Below are 13,006 nucleotides of genomic sequence, written 5' to 3' on the forward strand. Positions count from 1 at the left end.
GGACGGCCGCCTCTGCCAGGAGGGACTCGGTGAGTTCTGTGTGGCTCCCTCACGGAAGCTTCTGACCAGGGAAGAAAAAGCCACTTTCTCTGCCTCACCCACCCCCACAAGCAGCTCACCTGTGAAGGCATCTGACACCTGAATCAGAACCAGAATTCAGGGACATATGGGATAGGGGCTGCAGGGACAGGAAAGGAGGGAGGGGGTCAAACGGGGCCAGAAGCCAACCACCTGAGCCTGCCCTGACAGAGCCAGGCCACCGCCGTGGAGGAAGGGCTCTAGGTGCAGGCAGCTCTAGTCTCTTGACCAGCTCCACCTGGGGAGCGTCCTACAGCGCTTAGGAGGGTTGAGGGTTGCCCAACACTCCCAAGGGAAGGCCAGCCTCAAGGGTCCTGACCCAGCGTTGCCTACCAGGCAGTTTTGGGGAGGCCCAGAGCAGGGGCCCCAGCTGCACACTCTCATGCCCTGGGCAGCTTACAAAGAAAAAATTATGTCTGAGGCCCTCTGCAAAATTGGTCCGGCCTGTGGGCCGACTGGAAACCTTGGCACAGGAAAGTCCTCAGGTGGGTAGTGAAGGGGAGGGCAGGCAAGTCTTCTCCAGGCTGCCCACCCACCTCAGCACACTGCAGGGAAGGGGTGACCCCTCTGCCCAGCAAGCACACACATTTCCAGCAGTGCCGGTCGTTCCTACGTTTTGTAATGGGGGCACGCTTTCCTCATTCCTCGTGCCCCTAGAGGGAAGGGTACCTGGTACCAGCCTGCCTTTTCAGCTCTCCCCTCTGCCAGCTTCACACTGCCCCCACAGGGAGAAGTCGGGAGGCAGAGCTGCACTACAGAAATGGGTTTAGCAGTAGAGGAGACATGGAAGCCATCCAGACTTGGAGTAAATACATTTTATTCAGAACAAGATAATAAAATAGCGTGCACTTTATTTAAAACCAACCAAGCACTGATAAAAAATATATATCACTGCAGCTGTGATTCCACATCAAACCTGAACAGTAAGATTTGGGCATTTATTCTTCACATCATGTGCCAGGCCTGGCAGAGAAGGATATCCACCTCCACTAGAGCCTCAAAGGAAAAGTGGCCCCTAACCACCAAGACAGGGTACCCTGGTGGAGAGGGGCAGCTGGCAGCTCACCCTGCTCTCCGCAGACCACGTGAAGGGAAAGGAGCTGCCTGTGTTCCTCCCGGGCTGCCGGGGTGGGCGCTGGTCAGCAACTCCTTCTCGGTTTCAGGTTGTGGAGCGATGGGGAGAGAAGTGCATGCAGTTGTGCAGACAAGGAGGCGGGTCCTCCTTCCTCTTTCAGGGTCTCTGAAACCCCCACAGGGCATATAATGCCCAGCAAGGTCCCATTTGCAGGCACATGCCTACAAAGCAGCAGCCATCTTTTGCTTTGGCTGATGGGGAATCAAGATTCTGAGAGTGACTGCTCTTTTCTTGACACAAAGGCAGCCACAGAGCACTTTCCTACATACAGTATGGCAGCGGGCAAGCAGAGGGCCCTGCTGGCTCGGATTAAGGCACTTGAAAGAGACACAAGGTACATCCTCCTCCCCTCCAGCCCCCACAGACCTCAGGGGACCCTGTTTCCCCACCCTTTATCCTCAGGTCCCATTACCCCTGCCCCTCCCCACTGCTGGGCAATGAAGAGGACAGGAGCGTGCCTTAAAGGACCATGGTTTGGTGGGAGTACAGGGTAGGAGGATGAGGAAAACAAGAAGGGAGCTGGAGATTTGGCCAAGGAGCAACTTCAGAAGGACAGGAGAGCACGAGCATTAGGAGGAAGCCAAGGCAGCAGCAGAGGGAAGCCAGTTAAGTCATGAGAGACCAACGGCAGTGATGTTTGCTGGCGCAGATGCAGAAGCCAGAGGGAGGCCCCTCCAACCTTCCCTGGTGAGGCAGGCTGGGAGCAGACAAAGGGTTAAGAGAGTCAACCCCAGACAGAGAACCTCAGAAGACAGGGCCGCAAGGACTGGCAGGGGGAATGGCCTTTCTCTGTTTCTCTTGGCTAGTGGGGCTGGGGCAGGGATCCAGGTTCTGAAGGTTCAGAGACAGGGCAAGAAAAGGGCAGGGGGCTGGCAGGAGGGCTGCATGGCCCCGAAGCAGCTCAGCTCTTTGGTATGACACTGGCGGTGTGTGGGGCATCCGGCTCACTCCTCCTCCACACTGCGGGCCCCCTTGGCCGCTCGCCTCTGGCGCCAGCGCAGCTCCTCCACCTGGCGTTCCAGCCCTCGCACCTTGGCCTCGAGTTGGGCCCCGGAGGCTCGGGAGCCAGTGAGCCGGCTCAGCAGGGCGTAGAGGATCAGCAAGGCCAGGAGTAGCAGGGCCCGGGTGGAAGGGTCGGGCACTGACCTCATCAGGGCCACGAAGCCAGCCAGGAAGATGACAAGCTTCAGGCCCCACAGGATCCGCCCCAGCAAGGCCAAGACCAAGCCGAGGAGCAGAGACAGCAGCCAGTAGACGACCAGGGCCCCTGCTCCCCACAGCAGGAAGGTCTGGACCTGGCCAGGGCTGAGCTTCAGGCCCTGGGCGAGGTAATCACCTGGAAGCCAAGACAGTCACAGAGTCAGCCAACCTGGAGAAGTGGTGAGGGGAGAGCGGGGCAAGAGCTAAAAGGGTGGGAGGTGCTAGCCACACTGCAAAGGAATAAGCTGCTCTCGCAGACTCAGAGTGATACGGGTTGGAATCTCAGCTCTGTTTCTTGCTGGCTGTGAGGCCTGGAGTAGATTACTTGCTTCTGTTGAGCTGCAGTTTCATTTACTAAATGGGAACAATTCTACTGCCTCCCTGTACTGTGGCTGGCAATTAAATGAGATACTACAGCTCAGCACGATGCCTGATGGGAAGTGAACAACTGGCACGTGGTGGTAGAAGTTCTTATTTAGGGGGTCTGGGTGGGACAGGGTCTTGCTCTGTCGCCCAAGCTGGAGTGCAGTGGCGTGATCCCAGCTCACTGCAACCTCCACCTCCTGGGCTCAAGCGATCCTCCCACCTCAGCTCCCAAGTAGCTGGGACAACAGACACACGCCACCATGCTTGGCTAATTTTTTATAGAGACAAGATCTCATTATATTGCCCAGGCTGGTCTCAAACTTCTGGCCTCAAGTGACCCTCCTGCCTTGACCTCCCAAAGTGCTGGGATTACAGGCGGGAGCCACCACACCTGGCCATGGTAGTTCTTGGCTTGCTCTTTGGCCATGTCTCTGCAGAATCCTGGGAAGGGTTAAGCAGCTTGGGCAAAAGGCTAGACCCTGACAAAGATGAACTCCCACAAGTAGGAAAGTACAGGCAAAGCTCTGGCTGACTACCCAGTGCTCGAACACTCACCAGCTAGCCCCAAGGCATTCAGCAGCTGTGCGGCGATCCCAGACAGAGCAAAGAAGGCCACAGAAATGGCTGATGAGATGGCCCACAACACTTGGGACGAAGACTGTGGAAAGAGCATGGAGCGAGATGAGTTCATAATGAACAACGGTCCTCGCCTTCACGCCTGATCACCACTGTCCAGGCAAGAACTGCAGGAATGTCTCAGACCTGTTTCTCACCCAGTGGTGATAGGCCTGGGTCAGAGGGTAGGGGCCTTGGGCCTAGCTAAGGGGTCCCTTCCACATCCAACTTCTAGTGTACAGGGATGGCCAACAGGCTGTCTCTCTTTCCTGAACTGGAAACCAGGGCATCTGGGACATAATTTAACTGCTTTGCTGGGATACTTTGGAGGGAGCAGTAGGTGTACTTGTGTGTGAATGACGGAGACAATCAAATATTTTTAGTAGTCACCCTATAAAACTGGAGGCCTGCTAGCCGTCCAGGGAGTCATGAAGGTGCGTGGAGAACATCTGTAAAGGGATAGGATGTTCCAATGAAAAAGGAGTCTATCAGCTATACTATATTATGGATTTAATAAATGATTGTCTCAGCCCTTCAGTCCAGCCTATCAAAAGTATGTGATACCACGCTTGGGATGCCACTAGGTAAAAAAGATAACTCTGCCTTAGGCTTCCAATAAGCTCAACCCACTTCTACAGGTGAAGGAATGGATTCAGGACTTGATATTTTGCCATTTCGAGATTCTACGTCAGATTTAGACCAAAGTGAGACTCTACAGTCACCCAGTAACATGGGTTTATAAAGATGGCTCATTTCTCAGCCTTTCTGGCAAGGAAAGGGCAGGAGCCAGGAAAGGATGGGGTGGAGCTAAAAGGCCCTAGGATAGGAATCAAATAACGAGGAATTCAAAGACAAGTGCTGTGTGGCTTCTTTTTGTGGAATTTGGGGCTCTCTGCACCAGAGAGGATGTGGAACTAAGATGAGGTGGCCATTACCAACCTCTCTTCTTTTATTTTTCCTTAATGTGTGTAGTCACATGGGGACTACCTTCCTTACCTCTGACACCAGGTGCATGGTCTCTGACCCAATCCAGGCATCCAGTGTTCCCCGCACAGATCGACCTATCTGGGTCAAGACATCAACTGGGGCCTCTCTCTTCTGTTGGCCTGGTGGTGCGAAGTCTCGATGGGACTGGGCCAATGCTGAGTGGAGGAGGATGAGGGCCACTAGGACCATCAGGATGGCTTTGAACAGATGCTTTCCCCATGGTGAACTGATGCTGGAGGCTGCCATGACTGGGTCTGCCAGGAGAGAAGCACAGTGTGAGCTGAGTGCCATGGTAGACACACTCACCCTCTCAGCTCTGATTATCCCAACATCCTTCTCCACCCCTGCCCCCAGCAAGCACCAAGCTAACCCTGGAAAGAAAGTGCTGTTAGCTGGGAGAGGAAGGACTGGGACTTCCAACTGAAGCTGGGCACAACCATCTGACTCACAGGTTCCTCTTTCACATTCTTTACCACTTGCATGTTAATTAACCCGCAATTATTATTCAACACTTTAGAGTTGGTGAGAAGATCTCTCTAAGGTTTGTGCCAGCTCTAAAAATCTGAAGGCCTGTCCCTGTATCTTAGGTGCTATAGGCATAAAAGAATTATAAGACTCTATAAAGGCTCTGTCCCAAGGAGCTTATAATCTACTTAAGATACAGCTGGTATAAAAACAACTTAAAAATAGCATACAAGTAGGATTACTGCCATATAATGGTATAAAGAAAAGTGCTCAGTTATGTGGTCAAACAAGAATAACTGCACATATGTCATCTTCTCTGCAGGACCATCATGTGAGGTGGCTTTTATCCTCCTCGCCCCTACTGGTACAGATGAGAAGAAACTGCGACTCAGAAGTTAAGCATTTTCCCATGGTCACCGGGCTACACAGAAAGGCCAGGATTTGAACCCAAGCTTCTGCTTCCACCCATCTTCATTAGGAGTCAAGTTATACTGTGGGTCTCAACCATGGCTGCTCACTGGAATCACCTGGAAGCTTCCCAAGTACTGATGTCTGTGTCCCCAGCCCAGAGGTTCTGATATCATTGTCTGGGTGTGGCCTAGCCTTAGATCTGCAAAAGCTCCCTAGGCAGTTCCACTGCATGAAGTTGAGAACCACTGATACAGAGTGACCTCACCTCCCCACCCCCAATGGAGGTGCTATGGTTTGAAGAGCAAAACTCATGTTGAAATTTGACTGTTCTTGCACCTCCTGCAGAGCCTGGGAGCTCCCAGTCCAGCCAAGGATGTTGGATCTCATGGTCCTAAGTACTTCTTTGACACCCCATTCCCCTCAGTAAAATAGTTTGACCCCTTCTCCGCCAAAAAAAAAAAAAAGAAATGTAATTGCCATGATGATGGTATTAAAAGGTGGGACCTTTAAGAGGTGATTAGGTTATGAGGGTTCAGCCCTCATGAATGGATTAATGCCGTTATCTTGGGAGTGGATGAGTTCTCCCAGGAATGGAGCTCCTGATAAAAAGGATGATTTTGGCCTGATTTCCTGTCTGTCTCATGTGCTGGGTTCTGCCTTCTGCCATAGGATGACCCTTGCCAGGTGCCAGCGCCATGCCCTTAGACTTCCCAGCCTCTGGAACTGTGACCCTAATGAATTTCTGTTCATTATAAACTACGCAGTCAGTAGTATTCTGTTATAGCAAGCAGAAAATGGACGAGGACAGTGGGCAAGGGTATAATGAACAACCTTTAAAGAAAGATACTATTAATAAAAAGCTAACATTCAGCTAGGTCTTGCCATGCACCACCTAGCTCATTTAACTGTCGCAACAGCCCATCGGGTAGGTGTTGCTATTATCCCCCATTTTACTGAAGTAATTGAGGCAGGTTAAGTAGTATCTGGGGAAATCAGCATTTGAATGCAGGTACTTCTGACATTGGACCCCTCACACACAACAACTCTGCTGTATTGTCTCCAGCTAAGTCTCAGAAGTGATTTAGAAAGTCATACAGGCCAGGCACGGTGGCTCACTCCTGTAATCCCAACACTTCGGGAGGCCGAGGTGGGAGGATTGCTTGAGCCCAGGAGTTTGGGAGCAGCCTGAGAAACATAGGGAGACCCTGTCTCTACAAAATAAATAAATAAATACATTAGTCAGGTGTGGTGGTGAGTGCCTGTACTCCCAGCTATTTGGGAGGCAAGGGGGGAGGATCACTTGAGCCCAGGAGGTCACGGCTGCAGTGAGCTATGATCATGCCACTGTACCCTATCCTGGGTGAGACAGCAAGACGCTTAAAAGAAAAAGTCACACAACAGATTATTCATGAGTTAAAATAAACTTGGCATCTACCAATCATCTCAGTGAATTACTGGTGAAAATTACCTAACAACTTTGTGCTTTGTGCTCTGGGCTTATAACACAATGCCACAGACAAGTTAAGACCCAACAAGTGCCAACTCATTGAAGCAGGTAAGGATCAGCCAAGAAAAAGTACGCAAGTTCTACTTGCCACTGTGCTTGAGAAATGTCAGACAGCACCAGCAAATTCCCTGTTCCCCTCCAGGCTCAGAAATGAACCTGTAGCTCCAGGAGTTTTCATGATTCAGACCTGATGATCAGAGGCTAAGCCATGCCCCTGAGGTAGGAGCAGTCAGGTTTTTGAAGTTTTTGCAGTTAGGCACTCAGGGAGTTGACCATAAATCCAGAGCCATGAGGGATGGATGAGAGGGAAGAGAAGGATGTCCTAGTCTTGCTTAGGGGCAAGGAGGAGAGTCTAGGAAAGAGTTCTAAAAATACTACATTCAGGGTACTTTTTGGTCCAGAAACAGCTGCTCTAAGCCCTTCCAGAAGCCTGGAGGGTCAAGCAGGGCTGAAAAACATGCAATTCATGTAGAAGGCCCTCAGGCTGGGAAAGCCTTCTACTCTCTTTGGCACAAATCAAGAACCAGATGGTTCCTGCCTGCCAGTGGTCACAGATGAAGAAAGCACAGGTCAGTTCCTGAGCTATCTGGGTCATAACCATGTTGGGGACTTAAAAGAGCAGGGTTGCTATCTTGGGTTGGATGCTTTATCCAAGGACCTCCACCAGGAGGGATCAAATGTCGTTTCCTCAGCCCTAGGAGGTCAGGGTGCCATGAGCTGCTCCTCCCACAGCAGCCTGCCTTGTTCTGTCCCAGCCCCAACTCTCCAGTGGCTGTCTGCCCCAGTTAAGGGGAGCTAGAAGACCTTGAAATAAGCCCTCTACGGTGAGGCTGGCATCGTCATGCCGGCTGATGTTCTGAAGTGCATCAGAAACCAAATCTAACAGGACTGTGTAGTGTGTATCCTTTGGAGATAATGAGTGCAGGGATTGGCCGGCTGGTCTGCTTTTTCAAACTGGTTTCTTCAACAGGATTCCTTCTCATTTTTTTCCAGGTGAATCTCAGGCAGTATGGACTCACTGCTATTAGGCCTCCTCACTTTGGCCTAATCAAATAGTTTTACTAAAGGCATGGAAACAGTCTCAGCCTCTAAGAGGAGGAAGCATGTCTTAAAACTTCTTCACCTTCTGCAATGCCCGGCCTCAGACAAATAATAGGCACTCAGTAACAACTCATAATAATACAAATTTTATACATATCTATACGTATACATATCTTGTAATAATTTTTGTGTGGTGCTTTATAATTCACAAAGTGCTTATTGTTTCATCACTTCATTTAACTCTAACAACAATCTTTTAAGGTATTATTATCCTCTTCATCTTACTCAGAAAAGTATGGCTTAGAGAGGTTGAGTGACTTATCCAAGATCACACAGCAGAGCTGGGACTTGACTCCAGTACCCAGGATCTCAATCTTGCCTTTTTGCTTGTCCCATACCCGCATGCTGCCTTGATAGGACATAGTCCCTGCCCTCATAGAGCTGAAGTTCACCAACAAGCTCAAAGTGGAAGGACATCCAGACTCCTCCGAGGGAACACATACCAGGAGATCATCTGCCTTCTGGGCTTACAGGCCATGGTTTTGTACCAAGAGGTATGAGAGGACAGCAAAAGGTGGGGGACAAAACCTGCCACTTCTGTTTGGCAGCTGCAATATGGCTCAGGTGGGTCTGGAGAGCCCAGCCTGGCTGGAGAAACAGCTATACTTACTGTGTTAGTGAGAAGGCGCCGCTGCTTATGTTTAGCTGTGGTTTGCTACAAGGGTAGGATGGGGTATTTCGCGCCCCCACTCCCAATCAAGGCTCCTTCCTCCTCTTCTCTTTCGTTTTGTTAGTTTCATTTCATGCTATGAATCACCAGGTGGCAGGAGGGGCGGCAAAAAGTGCCCTCTACCGGCTCTGACTGTCCCTACGCTGCTCATAGCTGCCCTAAGGAGCGGCGGTTCTCAACTCTGGCTGCCCATCGGAACTGCCTGTGCAGCCTGTTAAACAAGGACGTCTGCCCCAACCAGGGCTACTCACTCAGACTCTTCCAGAGAGGGACTCAGCCCTTTGTTTTGCAAAGCTCCCTAGGAATTTCTGATGCATAGCCAGCAGCTCAGGGAAAAGTCTAAGCAAAGCTTCAAAAGTGCAGCAGTGTACAAAGGACCCCTGACTTCCGTCCCAGGCTCAAGTGTGCCACGGACTAGAAGCTACTACCTTTACGCCTGTTACTTAACCTGCCTGAGTTGCAGTCTCCTCAAACGTAAAAGGGAGTGAAGCCAGGTGAAGAGTTGCTGTAAGGAGTTAAGATATTTCCGCAGCAAGCGCTTTGTAAACTAAACATCTATAGAAATGTTGCAGCACACACATTACCACTGACTATATATCGTAGCATAATTTAGCAGTTTATCAACCTGCCTTCCCCATTAGACCGAGCGACTCCCGGTTAGACTTGACATCTTGGAATCCCCAGCGCCTAGTAGGAAAGATGACTAATAAATGCTTGTTAAATGAATATTAGCAACCTGCCAAGAAACCGTGAGAGTACAACGAGAAAGCCATGAAGAGGTGAAGAGGGAGGTTATTTTAATAGTAGATCCAAATATACAGCAGCCACACGAGAAGCACTGCTGAGTCTAAACGAAGGTCCTAAACAGGGCGAAGCCGCCACTGCAGAGAATGAAGTCAGCGCCCTGGCAGGTTGGGGGCAGCTCCCACTAAACCCCTGACAGCTGCTGCCCAGCAACTGTTTGGGGGCAGGGCGACTGCAAAGGGGCAGCTTCCCTGCCGCTCCGCGCCCTAACCAGGGCGCAGCCTCCCGGAGACAGGGTGTCAGTGGCATGTGCTATTTCGAACGGCGAGTCCCCTGCCAAGCGCTGAGGGGTAGCGTCGCTGGCAAGGAACCTAGCGCGACCCATGAGTTCGGGGCCCCCCGAAGGGCTCGAGCCGAGGCTGCGGGAGGCTGGGCCGTGGGTCCGGGCTCGGGGGCTCGGGCTTGGCGCTGGCCTGGTCCCCACGCCCGGGAGCCGCTCCACCTCCGCCGGACCTCGGAACCTCGCTGCAACCCTCTTCTCCCCGGAAACGTGCGCCTCCCGGGTTGCCTGGAAACGACGCCCCCGGTTGCATAGCAACGAGGATCCGGGTCCCCGGTTTGTTTCGCCCGCTGGGCGCGCGGACCCCTCCCCACTCGGACTATCCAGGCCTCCGCGGCTCTGCCTGGTGCCGCCTGCAGCGGCTGCTGTCTCCCCTTCCCGTGCGCTGCCCCGCATTCCGACCTCGGCCCGCACTCACCTTTCTCAGGCCACTGCTATCCTTCACGTGCGACTTCGCTGAAACGCGCCACCAAACCCGCGCCTCAACTCGGGGCGTTGGTTTACCTTCTCCGCATGCGCAAGGCGGGATGAGCTCGGAAACTAGCCGGCCTTCCTCACAGTCGAAGCCTGTGCCGGGAGCGCATGCGCCTCGCTTTATCTATTGCGTTTCTTTTTCCCCCCCACAAGCATTCCCACCGAGAGAAGAATGGGATCGGAAGTTCCAGCAGGGAACGGAAGTCTCTGGCTGGAAAGGGGAAATAAGTGAGTATATCTGGGCTGTAGAGTGGGTAAACTGGATCTTTGAAATCGGAGTGGAAGCTAATCCCCCTCTTGCCACCGCTCGGCATTTTGGGTAATGTAGTTCTCGAGCTACAAATGTTCCCTGGGGCATTGTGGGCAATGTAGTTCTAACCGGGCCGCTAACGAGCACCTGGTCTTCCCATACACTTTTCGCGCTAAAAAGGCACAAAAGAGAAAGGTATTAAAGGAGCAATTAAAAGCACACTGCGCTAGGAAAACGAATGCGCTCCCCCAGAGAGAAAATTCATACCTGAATACTGTAGACGGCTCCCAAATATTAGCTCAGAATTTTAGAGAAAGAGAGGAACCAGCTCCCACTCTCCTTTTTCTGCCACAAAGGCAGTACATAGGGACAGGGGGCAGATAAATGCTAGGTAGAAGAGGGCGGGTCCCTGGTGAAACCCCACCCTCAAGCCAAAAAGCCTGAAACCTTGGCCCAAAGTGAGAACTTCTATCCATGTTTTTCCAGTTGAATGTTGCCTTTTCCTAAGCCACCCATGGCTCTGCCCTGCCTCATCCTGTGCCTAGAAAGACCCCAGACTCATCTGGCAGAGAGGAGAAGCAGCTGGATGAGGGGACGACCATGGCTGGATGTCAGAGAGAAGCAGCTTGTCTTCAGAGGGACAGCTTGAGGCGTAACTTCTGAGACGAACCTAGCTGGAGATAGCTGGACTTCAGGGGAAGACTACATACCCGCCTGTCCCACCCACTCTTTTCAGCTCCCCTTCCCTCTGAAATCCACTTTGATCAGCAATAAAATCCTAGGCATTTGTCCTTTAATTTGTTCGTGCAACTTTATTTTTCTTGGACGCTGGACAAGAGCTCGGGAGCCACGAGTGCGGATACAAAGGCTGTCAAGCTGGCCCTTTGCCCTCGCTGGTGGAGGGCAACCGCAGGCCCACGGAGCTGTTAACACTTAAGCTGTCCACGGACGGCAGAGCCAAAAGAGCACTGTAACATGCCCTCTGGGGCTTCAGGAGCCTCAGGCACCCTGCCTGGACACTGCCACGGGGCCTGCACGGAGTTCGCTCCTGCCGGTGCCCAAAAGCGCACACTCTGGCTCCTGCACCCACTCACGGGCATGCTCCCTCCTATGAGGGGTGGAACACGGTGAATCTTGAGTGAGTGGAGTGTGATCCCACTGGTGCTGAAAAACGGCTGGCTTGTTCCAGCGCTTGTGTACTCCAGTTCCCGCCTTGTTCACTTGCGTACTCCCTCCCACGAGGAGTTGAGAGCAGTGGGCTGAGTAAACGGGGCACCCGTTGTGAGTCCTGTGAAGGGTCAGCGCAATATCCTGCTTCAGCAGCACCGTGAAGGAGAATGAACAGGGCTTCAGAATGAGGTGATCCCTTGCCTGTCGTGTGATCCCGAGCACACAGCTTCATTTCTCTGGGCCTTCATTGCTTGAAGTTCAAGAACTACAAAGGACCTAAAAATACCACTTCACAGTAGGTGTGAGGTTTCAAGGAAGCAACAAGCATGAACATTAAAAAAAAAAAAAATCCAGGTTGCTGACTGAATGTTTTTATCACCATCAAGAGCTGTCATAGGAGAGCTTCTTTTTGATGTTAAAACTTGTTTCTCAAACTCAACCCTCTAAAACATAACTCTTCCCTCCCACCCCCAATCATTCAGCCTTCCAGTTCTGCCTTCCTCCCAGAGTACACACTCGGTAGGCTACCAATCTGTCACCTCACCCAGTTGTTTCTTTCCATCAGATGTTCCTCAGACACATCCGTCTTCATCTGAGCTCTTGTCACTTCCTGCCCCTCAGCTAAGAGTCCTTCCTCTAGGACAGGCTCTGGTAGCATCCTAAACCTCACCTTCCAGCTTTTCTAACAGTTTCAGTTTTACATTTGCTTGTGAGATCCTTTCTGATGTGTAAGATTAACAATCTCAGGTCACAGACTTTCCTGGGAAAGAAATTTAACCTTTTTTTTTTTCTGTGACAAATTAATTTCTTTTCAACTCTCTTTTCCGTGTGGATAGTGGAAACAGTCTCAGACAGTTCAGGGTTCTTCCCATCCTTGATTTTCAGGTTGTACACACCTTTTGGAAAATGAACATAGGGCCAAATTTGGGGGAGAAAATTTATCTAATCCTGGCTGGGGGCAGTGGCTCACGCCTGTAATCCCAGCACTTTGGGAGACTGAGGCGGACAGATCACTTGAGGTGAAGGAGTTCAAGTCCAGGCTGGCCAAAATGATGACACCCTGTCTCTCTAAAAACACCAAACAAAACTAGCCAGGTGTGGTGGTATGTGCTGTAATCCCAACTACTCAGGAGGCTGAGGCAGGAGAATCACTTGAATCCAGAAGGCAGAGGGTGCAGTGAGCCAAGATCACACCACTGCTCTCCAGATGGGTGACAGAGTGAGTGAGACTCCATGTAAAAAAAAAAAAAAGAAAAGAAAAAAAGAAAATTCATCTAATTATCAGTGTCAGTTGTTTAGGCTGGCAACTTCTCCCTGACTAATCTTCTGTCACTTATCCACACAGATTGCCACTAAAGATACCTGGGAAATTAAGCTTCTTCTGGGTCTTTGGCCAATGTGTCCCCATGCTCCCCAGGCAGCAACAGCAGCTTTGGTCTGGGGGAACAAGGCATAGAGGTCCCTCCTCAGGGACCCACCAGCACCAATGCATA

General features: G+C 51.4%; 2 protein-coding genes across 3 annotated transcripts; one reads left to right on the top strand and one right to left on the bottom strand.

The window, feature by feature from the left end:
- Positions 1 to 878: 878 nt before the first annotated feature.
- Positions 879 to 10,695, bottom strand: TMEM109 (transmembrane protein 109). 2 transcript variants are annotated; one of them, XM_054524293.2, is made up of 4 exons: positions 10,611 to 10,695; positions 4,391 to 4,635; positions 3,335 to 3,437; positions 879 to 2,549 (listed from the first exon to the last, which is right to left on the bottom strand). In XM_054524293.2, the coding sequence occupies exons 2-4, from the start codon at positions 4,625 to 4,627 to the stop codon at positions 2,158 to 2,160; spliced, it is 732 nt and encodes a 243-aa protein (XP_054380268.1). In that variant the 5' UTR covers positions 4,628 to 4,635; positions 10,611 to 10,695; the 3' UTR covers positions 879 to 2,157. The 2 variants fall into 2 exon arrangements, with proteins under 2 accessions (XP_054380268.1, XP_002821746.1); XM_002821700.6 differs by lacking the exon at positions 10,611 to 10,695 and adding an exon at positions 10,038 to 10,177.
- LOC112135420 (uncharacterized) lies at positions 7,292 to 11,875 on the top strand. Its single transcript, XM_063728300.1, has 4 exons — positions 7,292 to 7,333; positions 8,414 to 8,429; positions 9,668 to 10,321; positions 10,889 to 11,875. The coding sequence occupies exons 1-4, from the start codon at positions 7,292 to 7,294 to the stop codon at positions 10,990 to 10,992; spliced, it is 816 nt and encodes a 271-aa protein (XP_063584370.1). The 3' UTR covers positions 10,993 to 11,875.
- The last annotated feature ends 1,131 nt before the right edge of the window (positions 11,876 to 13,006 follow it).

The sequence above is a fragment of the Pongo abelii genome, chromosome 9, assembly GCF_028885655.2.
Source record: "Pongo abelii isolate AG06213 chromosome 9, NHGRI_mPonAbe1-v2.0_pri, whole genome shotgun sequence".
Taxonomy (NCBI): domain Eukaryota; kingdom Metazoa; phylum Chordata; class Mammalia; order Primates; family Hominidae; genus Pongo; species Pongo abelii.

Coding starts and splice junctions, on each gene's coding strand:
- TMEM109 (XM_054524293.2), bottom strand. CDS start 4,627: ATGGCAGCCTCCAGCATCAGTTCACCATGGGGAAAGCATCTGTTCAAA. Junction 3,438..4,390: donor CCATGCACCTGGTGTCAGAG/GTAAGGAAGGTA, acceptor CTCTTTCCACAG/TCTTCGTCCCAAGTGTTGTG. Junction 2,550..3,334: donor GAATGCCTTGGGGCTAGCTG/GTGAGTGTTCGA, acceptor CTTGGCTTCCAG/GTGATTACCTCGCCCAGGGC.
- LOC112135420 (XM_063728300.1), top strand. CDS start 7,292: ATGGTTCCTGCCTGCCAGTGGTCACAGATGAAGAAAGCACAG. Junction 10,322..10,888: donor TGGCTGGAAAGGGGAAATAA/GTGAGTATATCT, acceptor TCCTGTGCCTAG/AAAGACCCCAGACTCATCTG.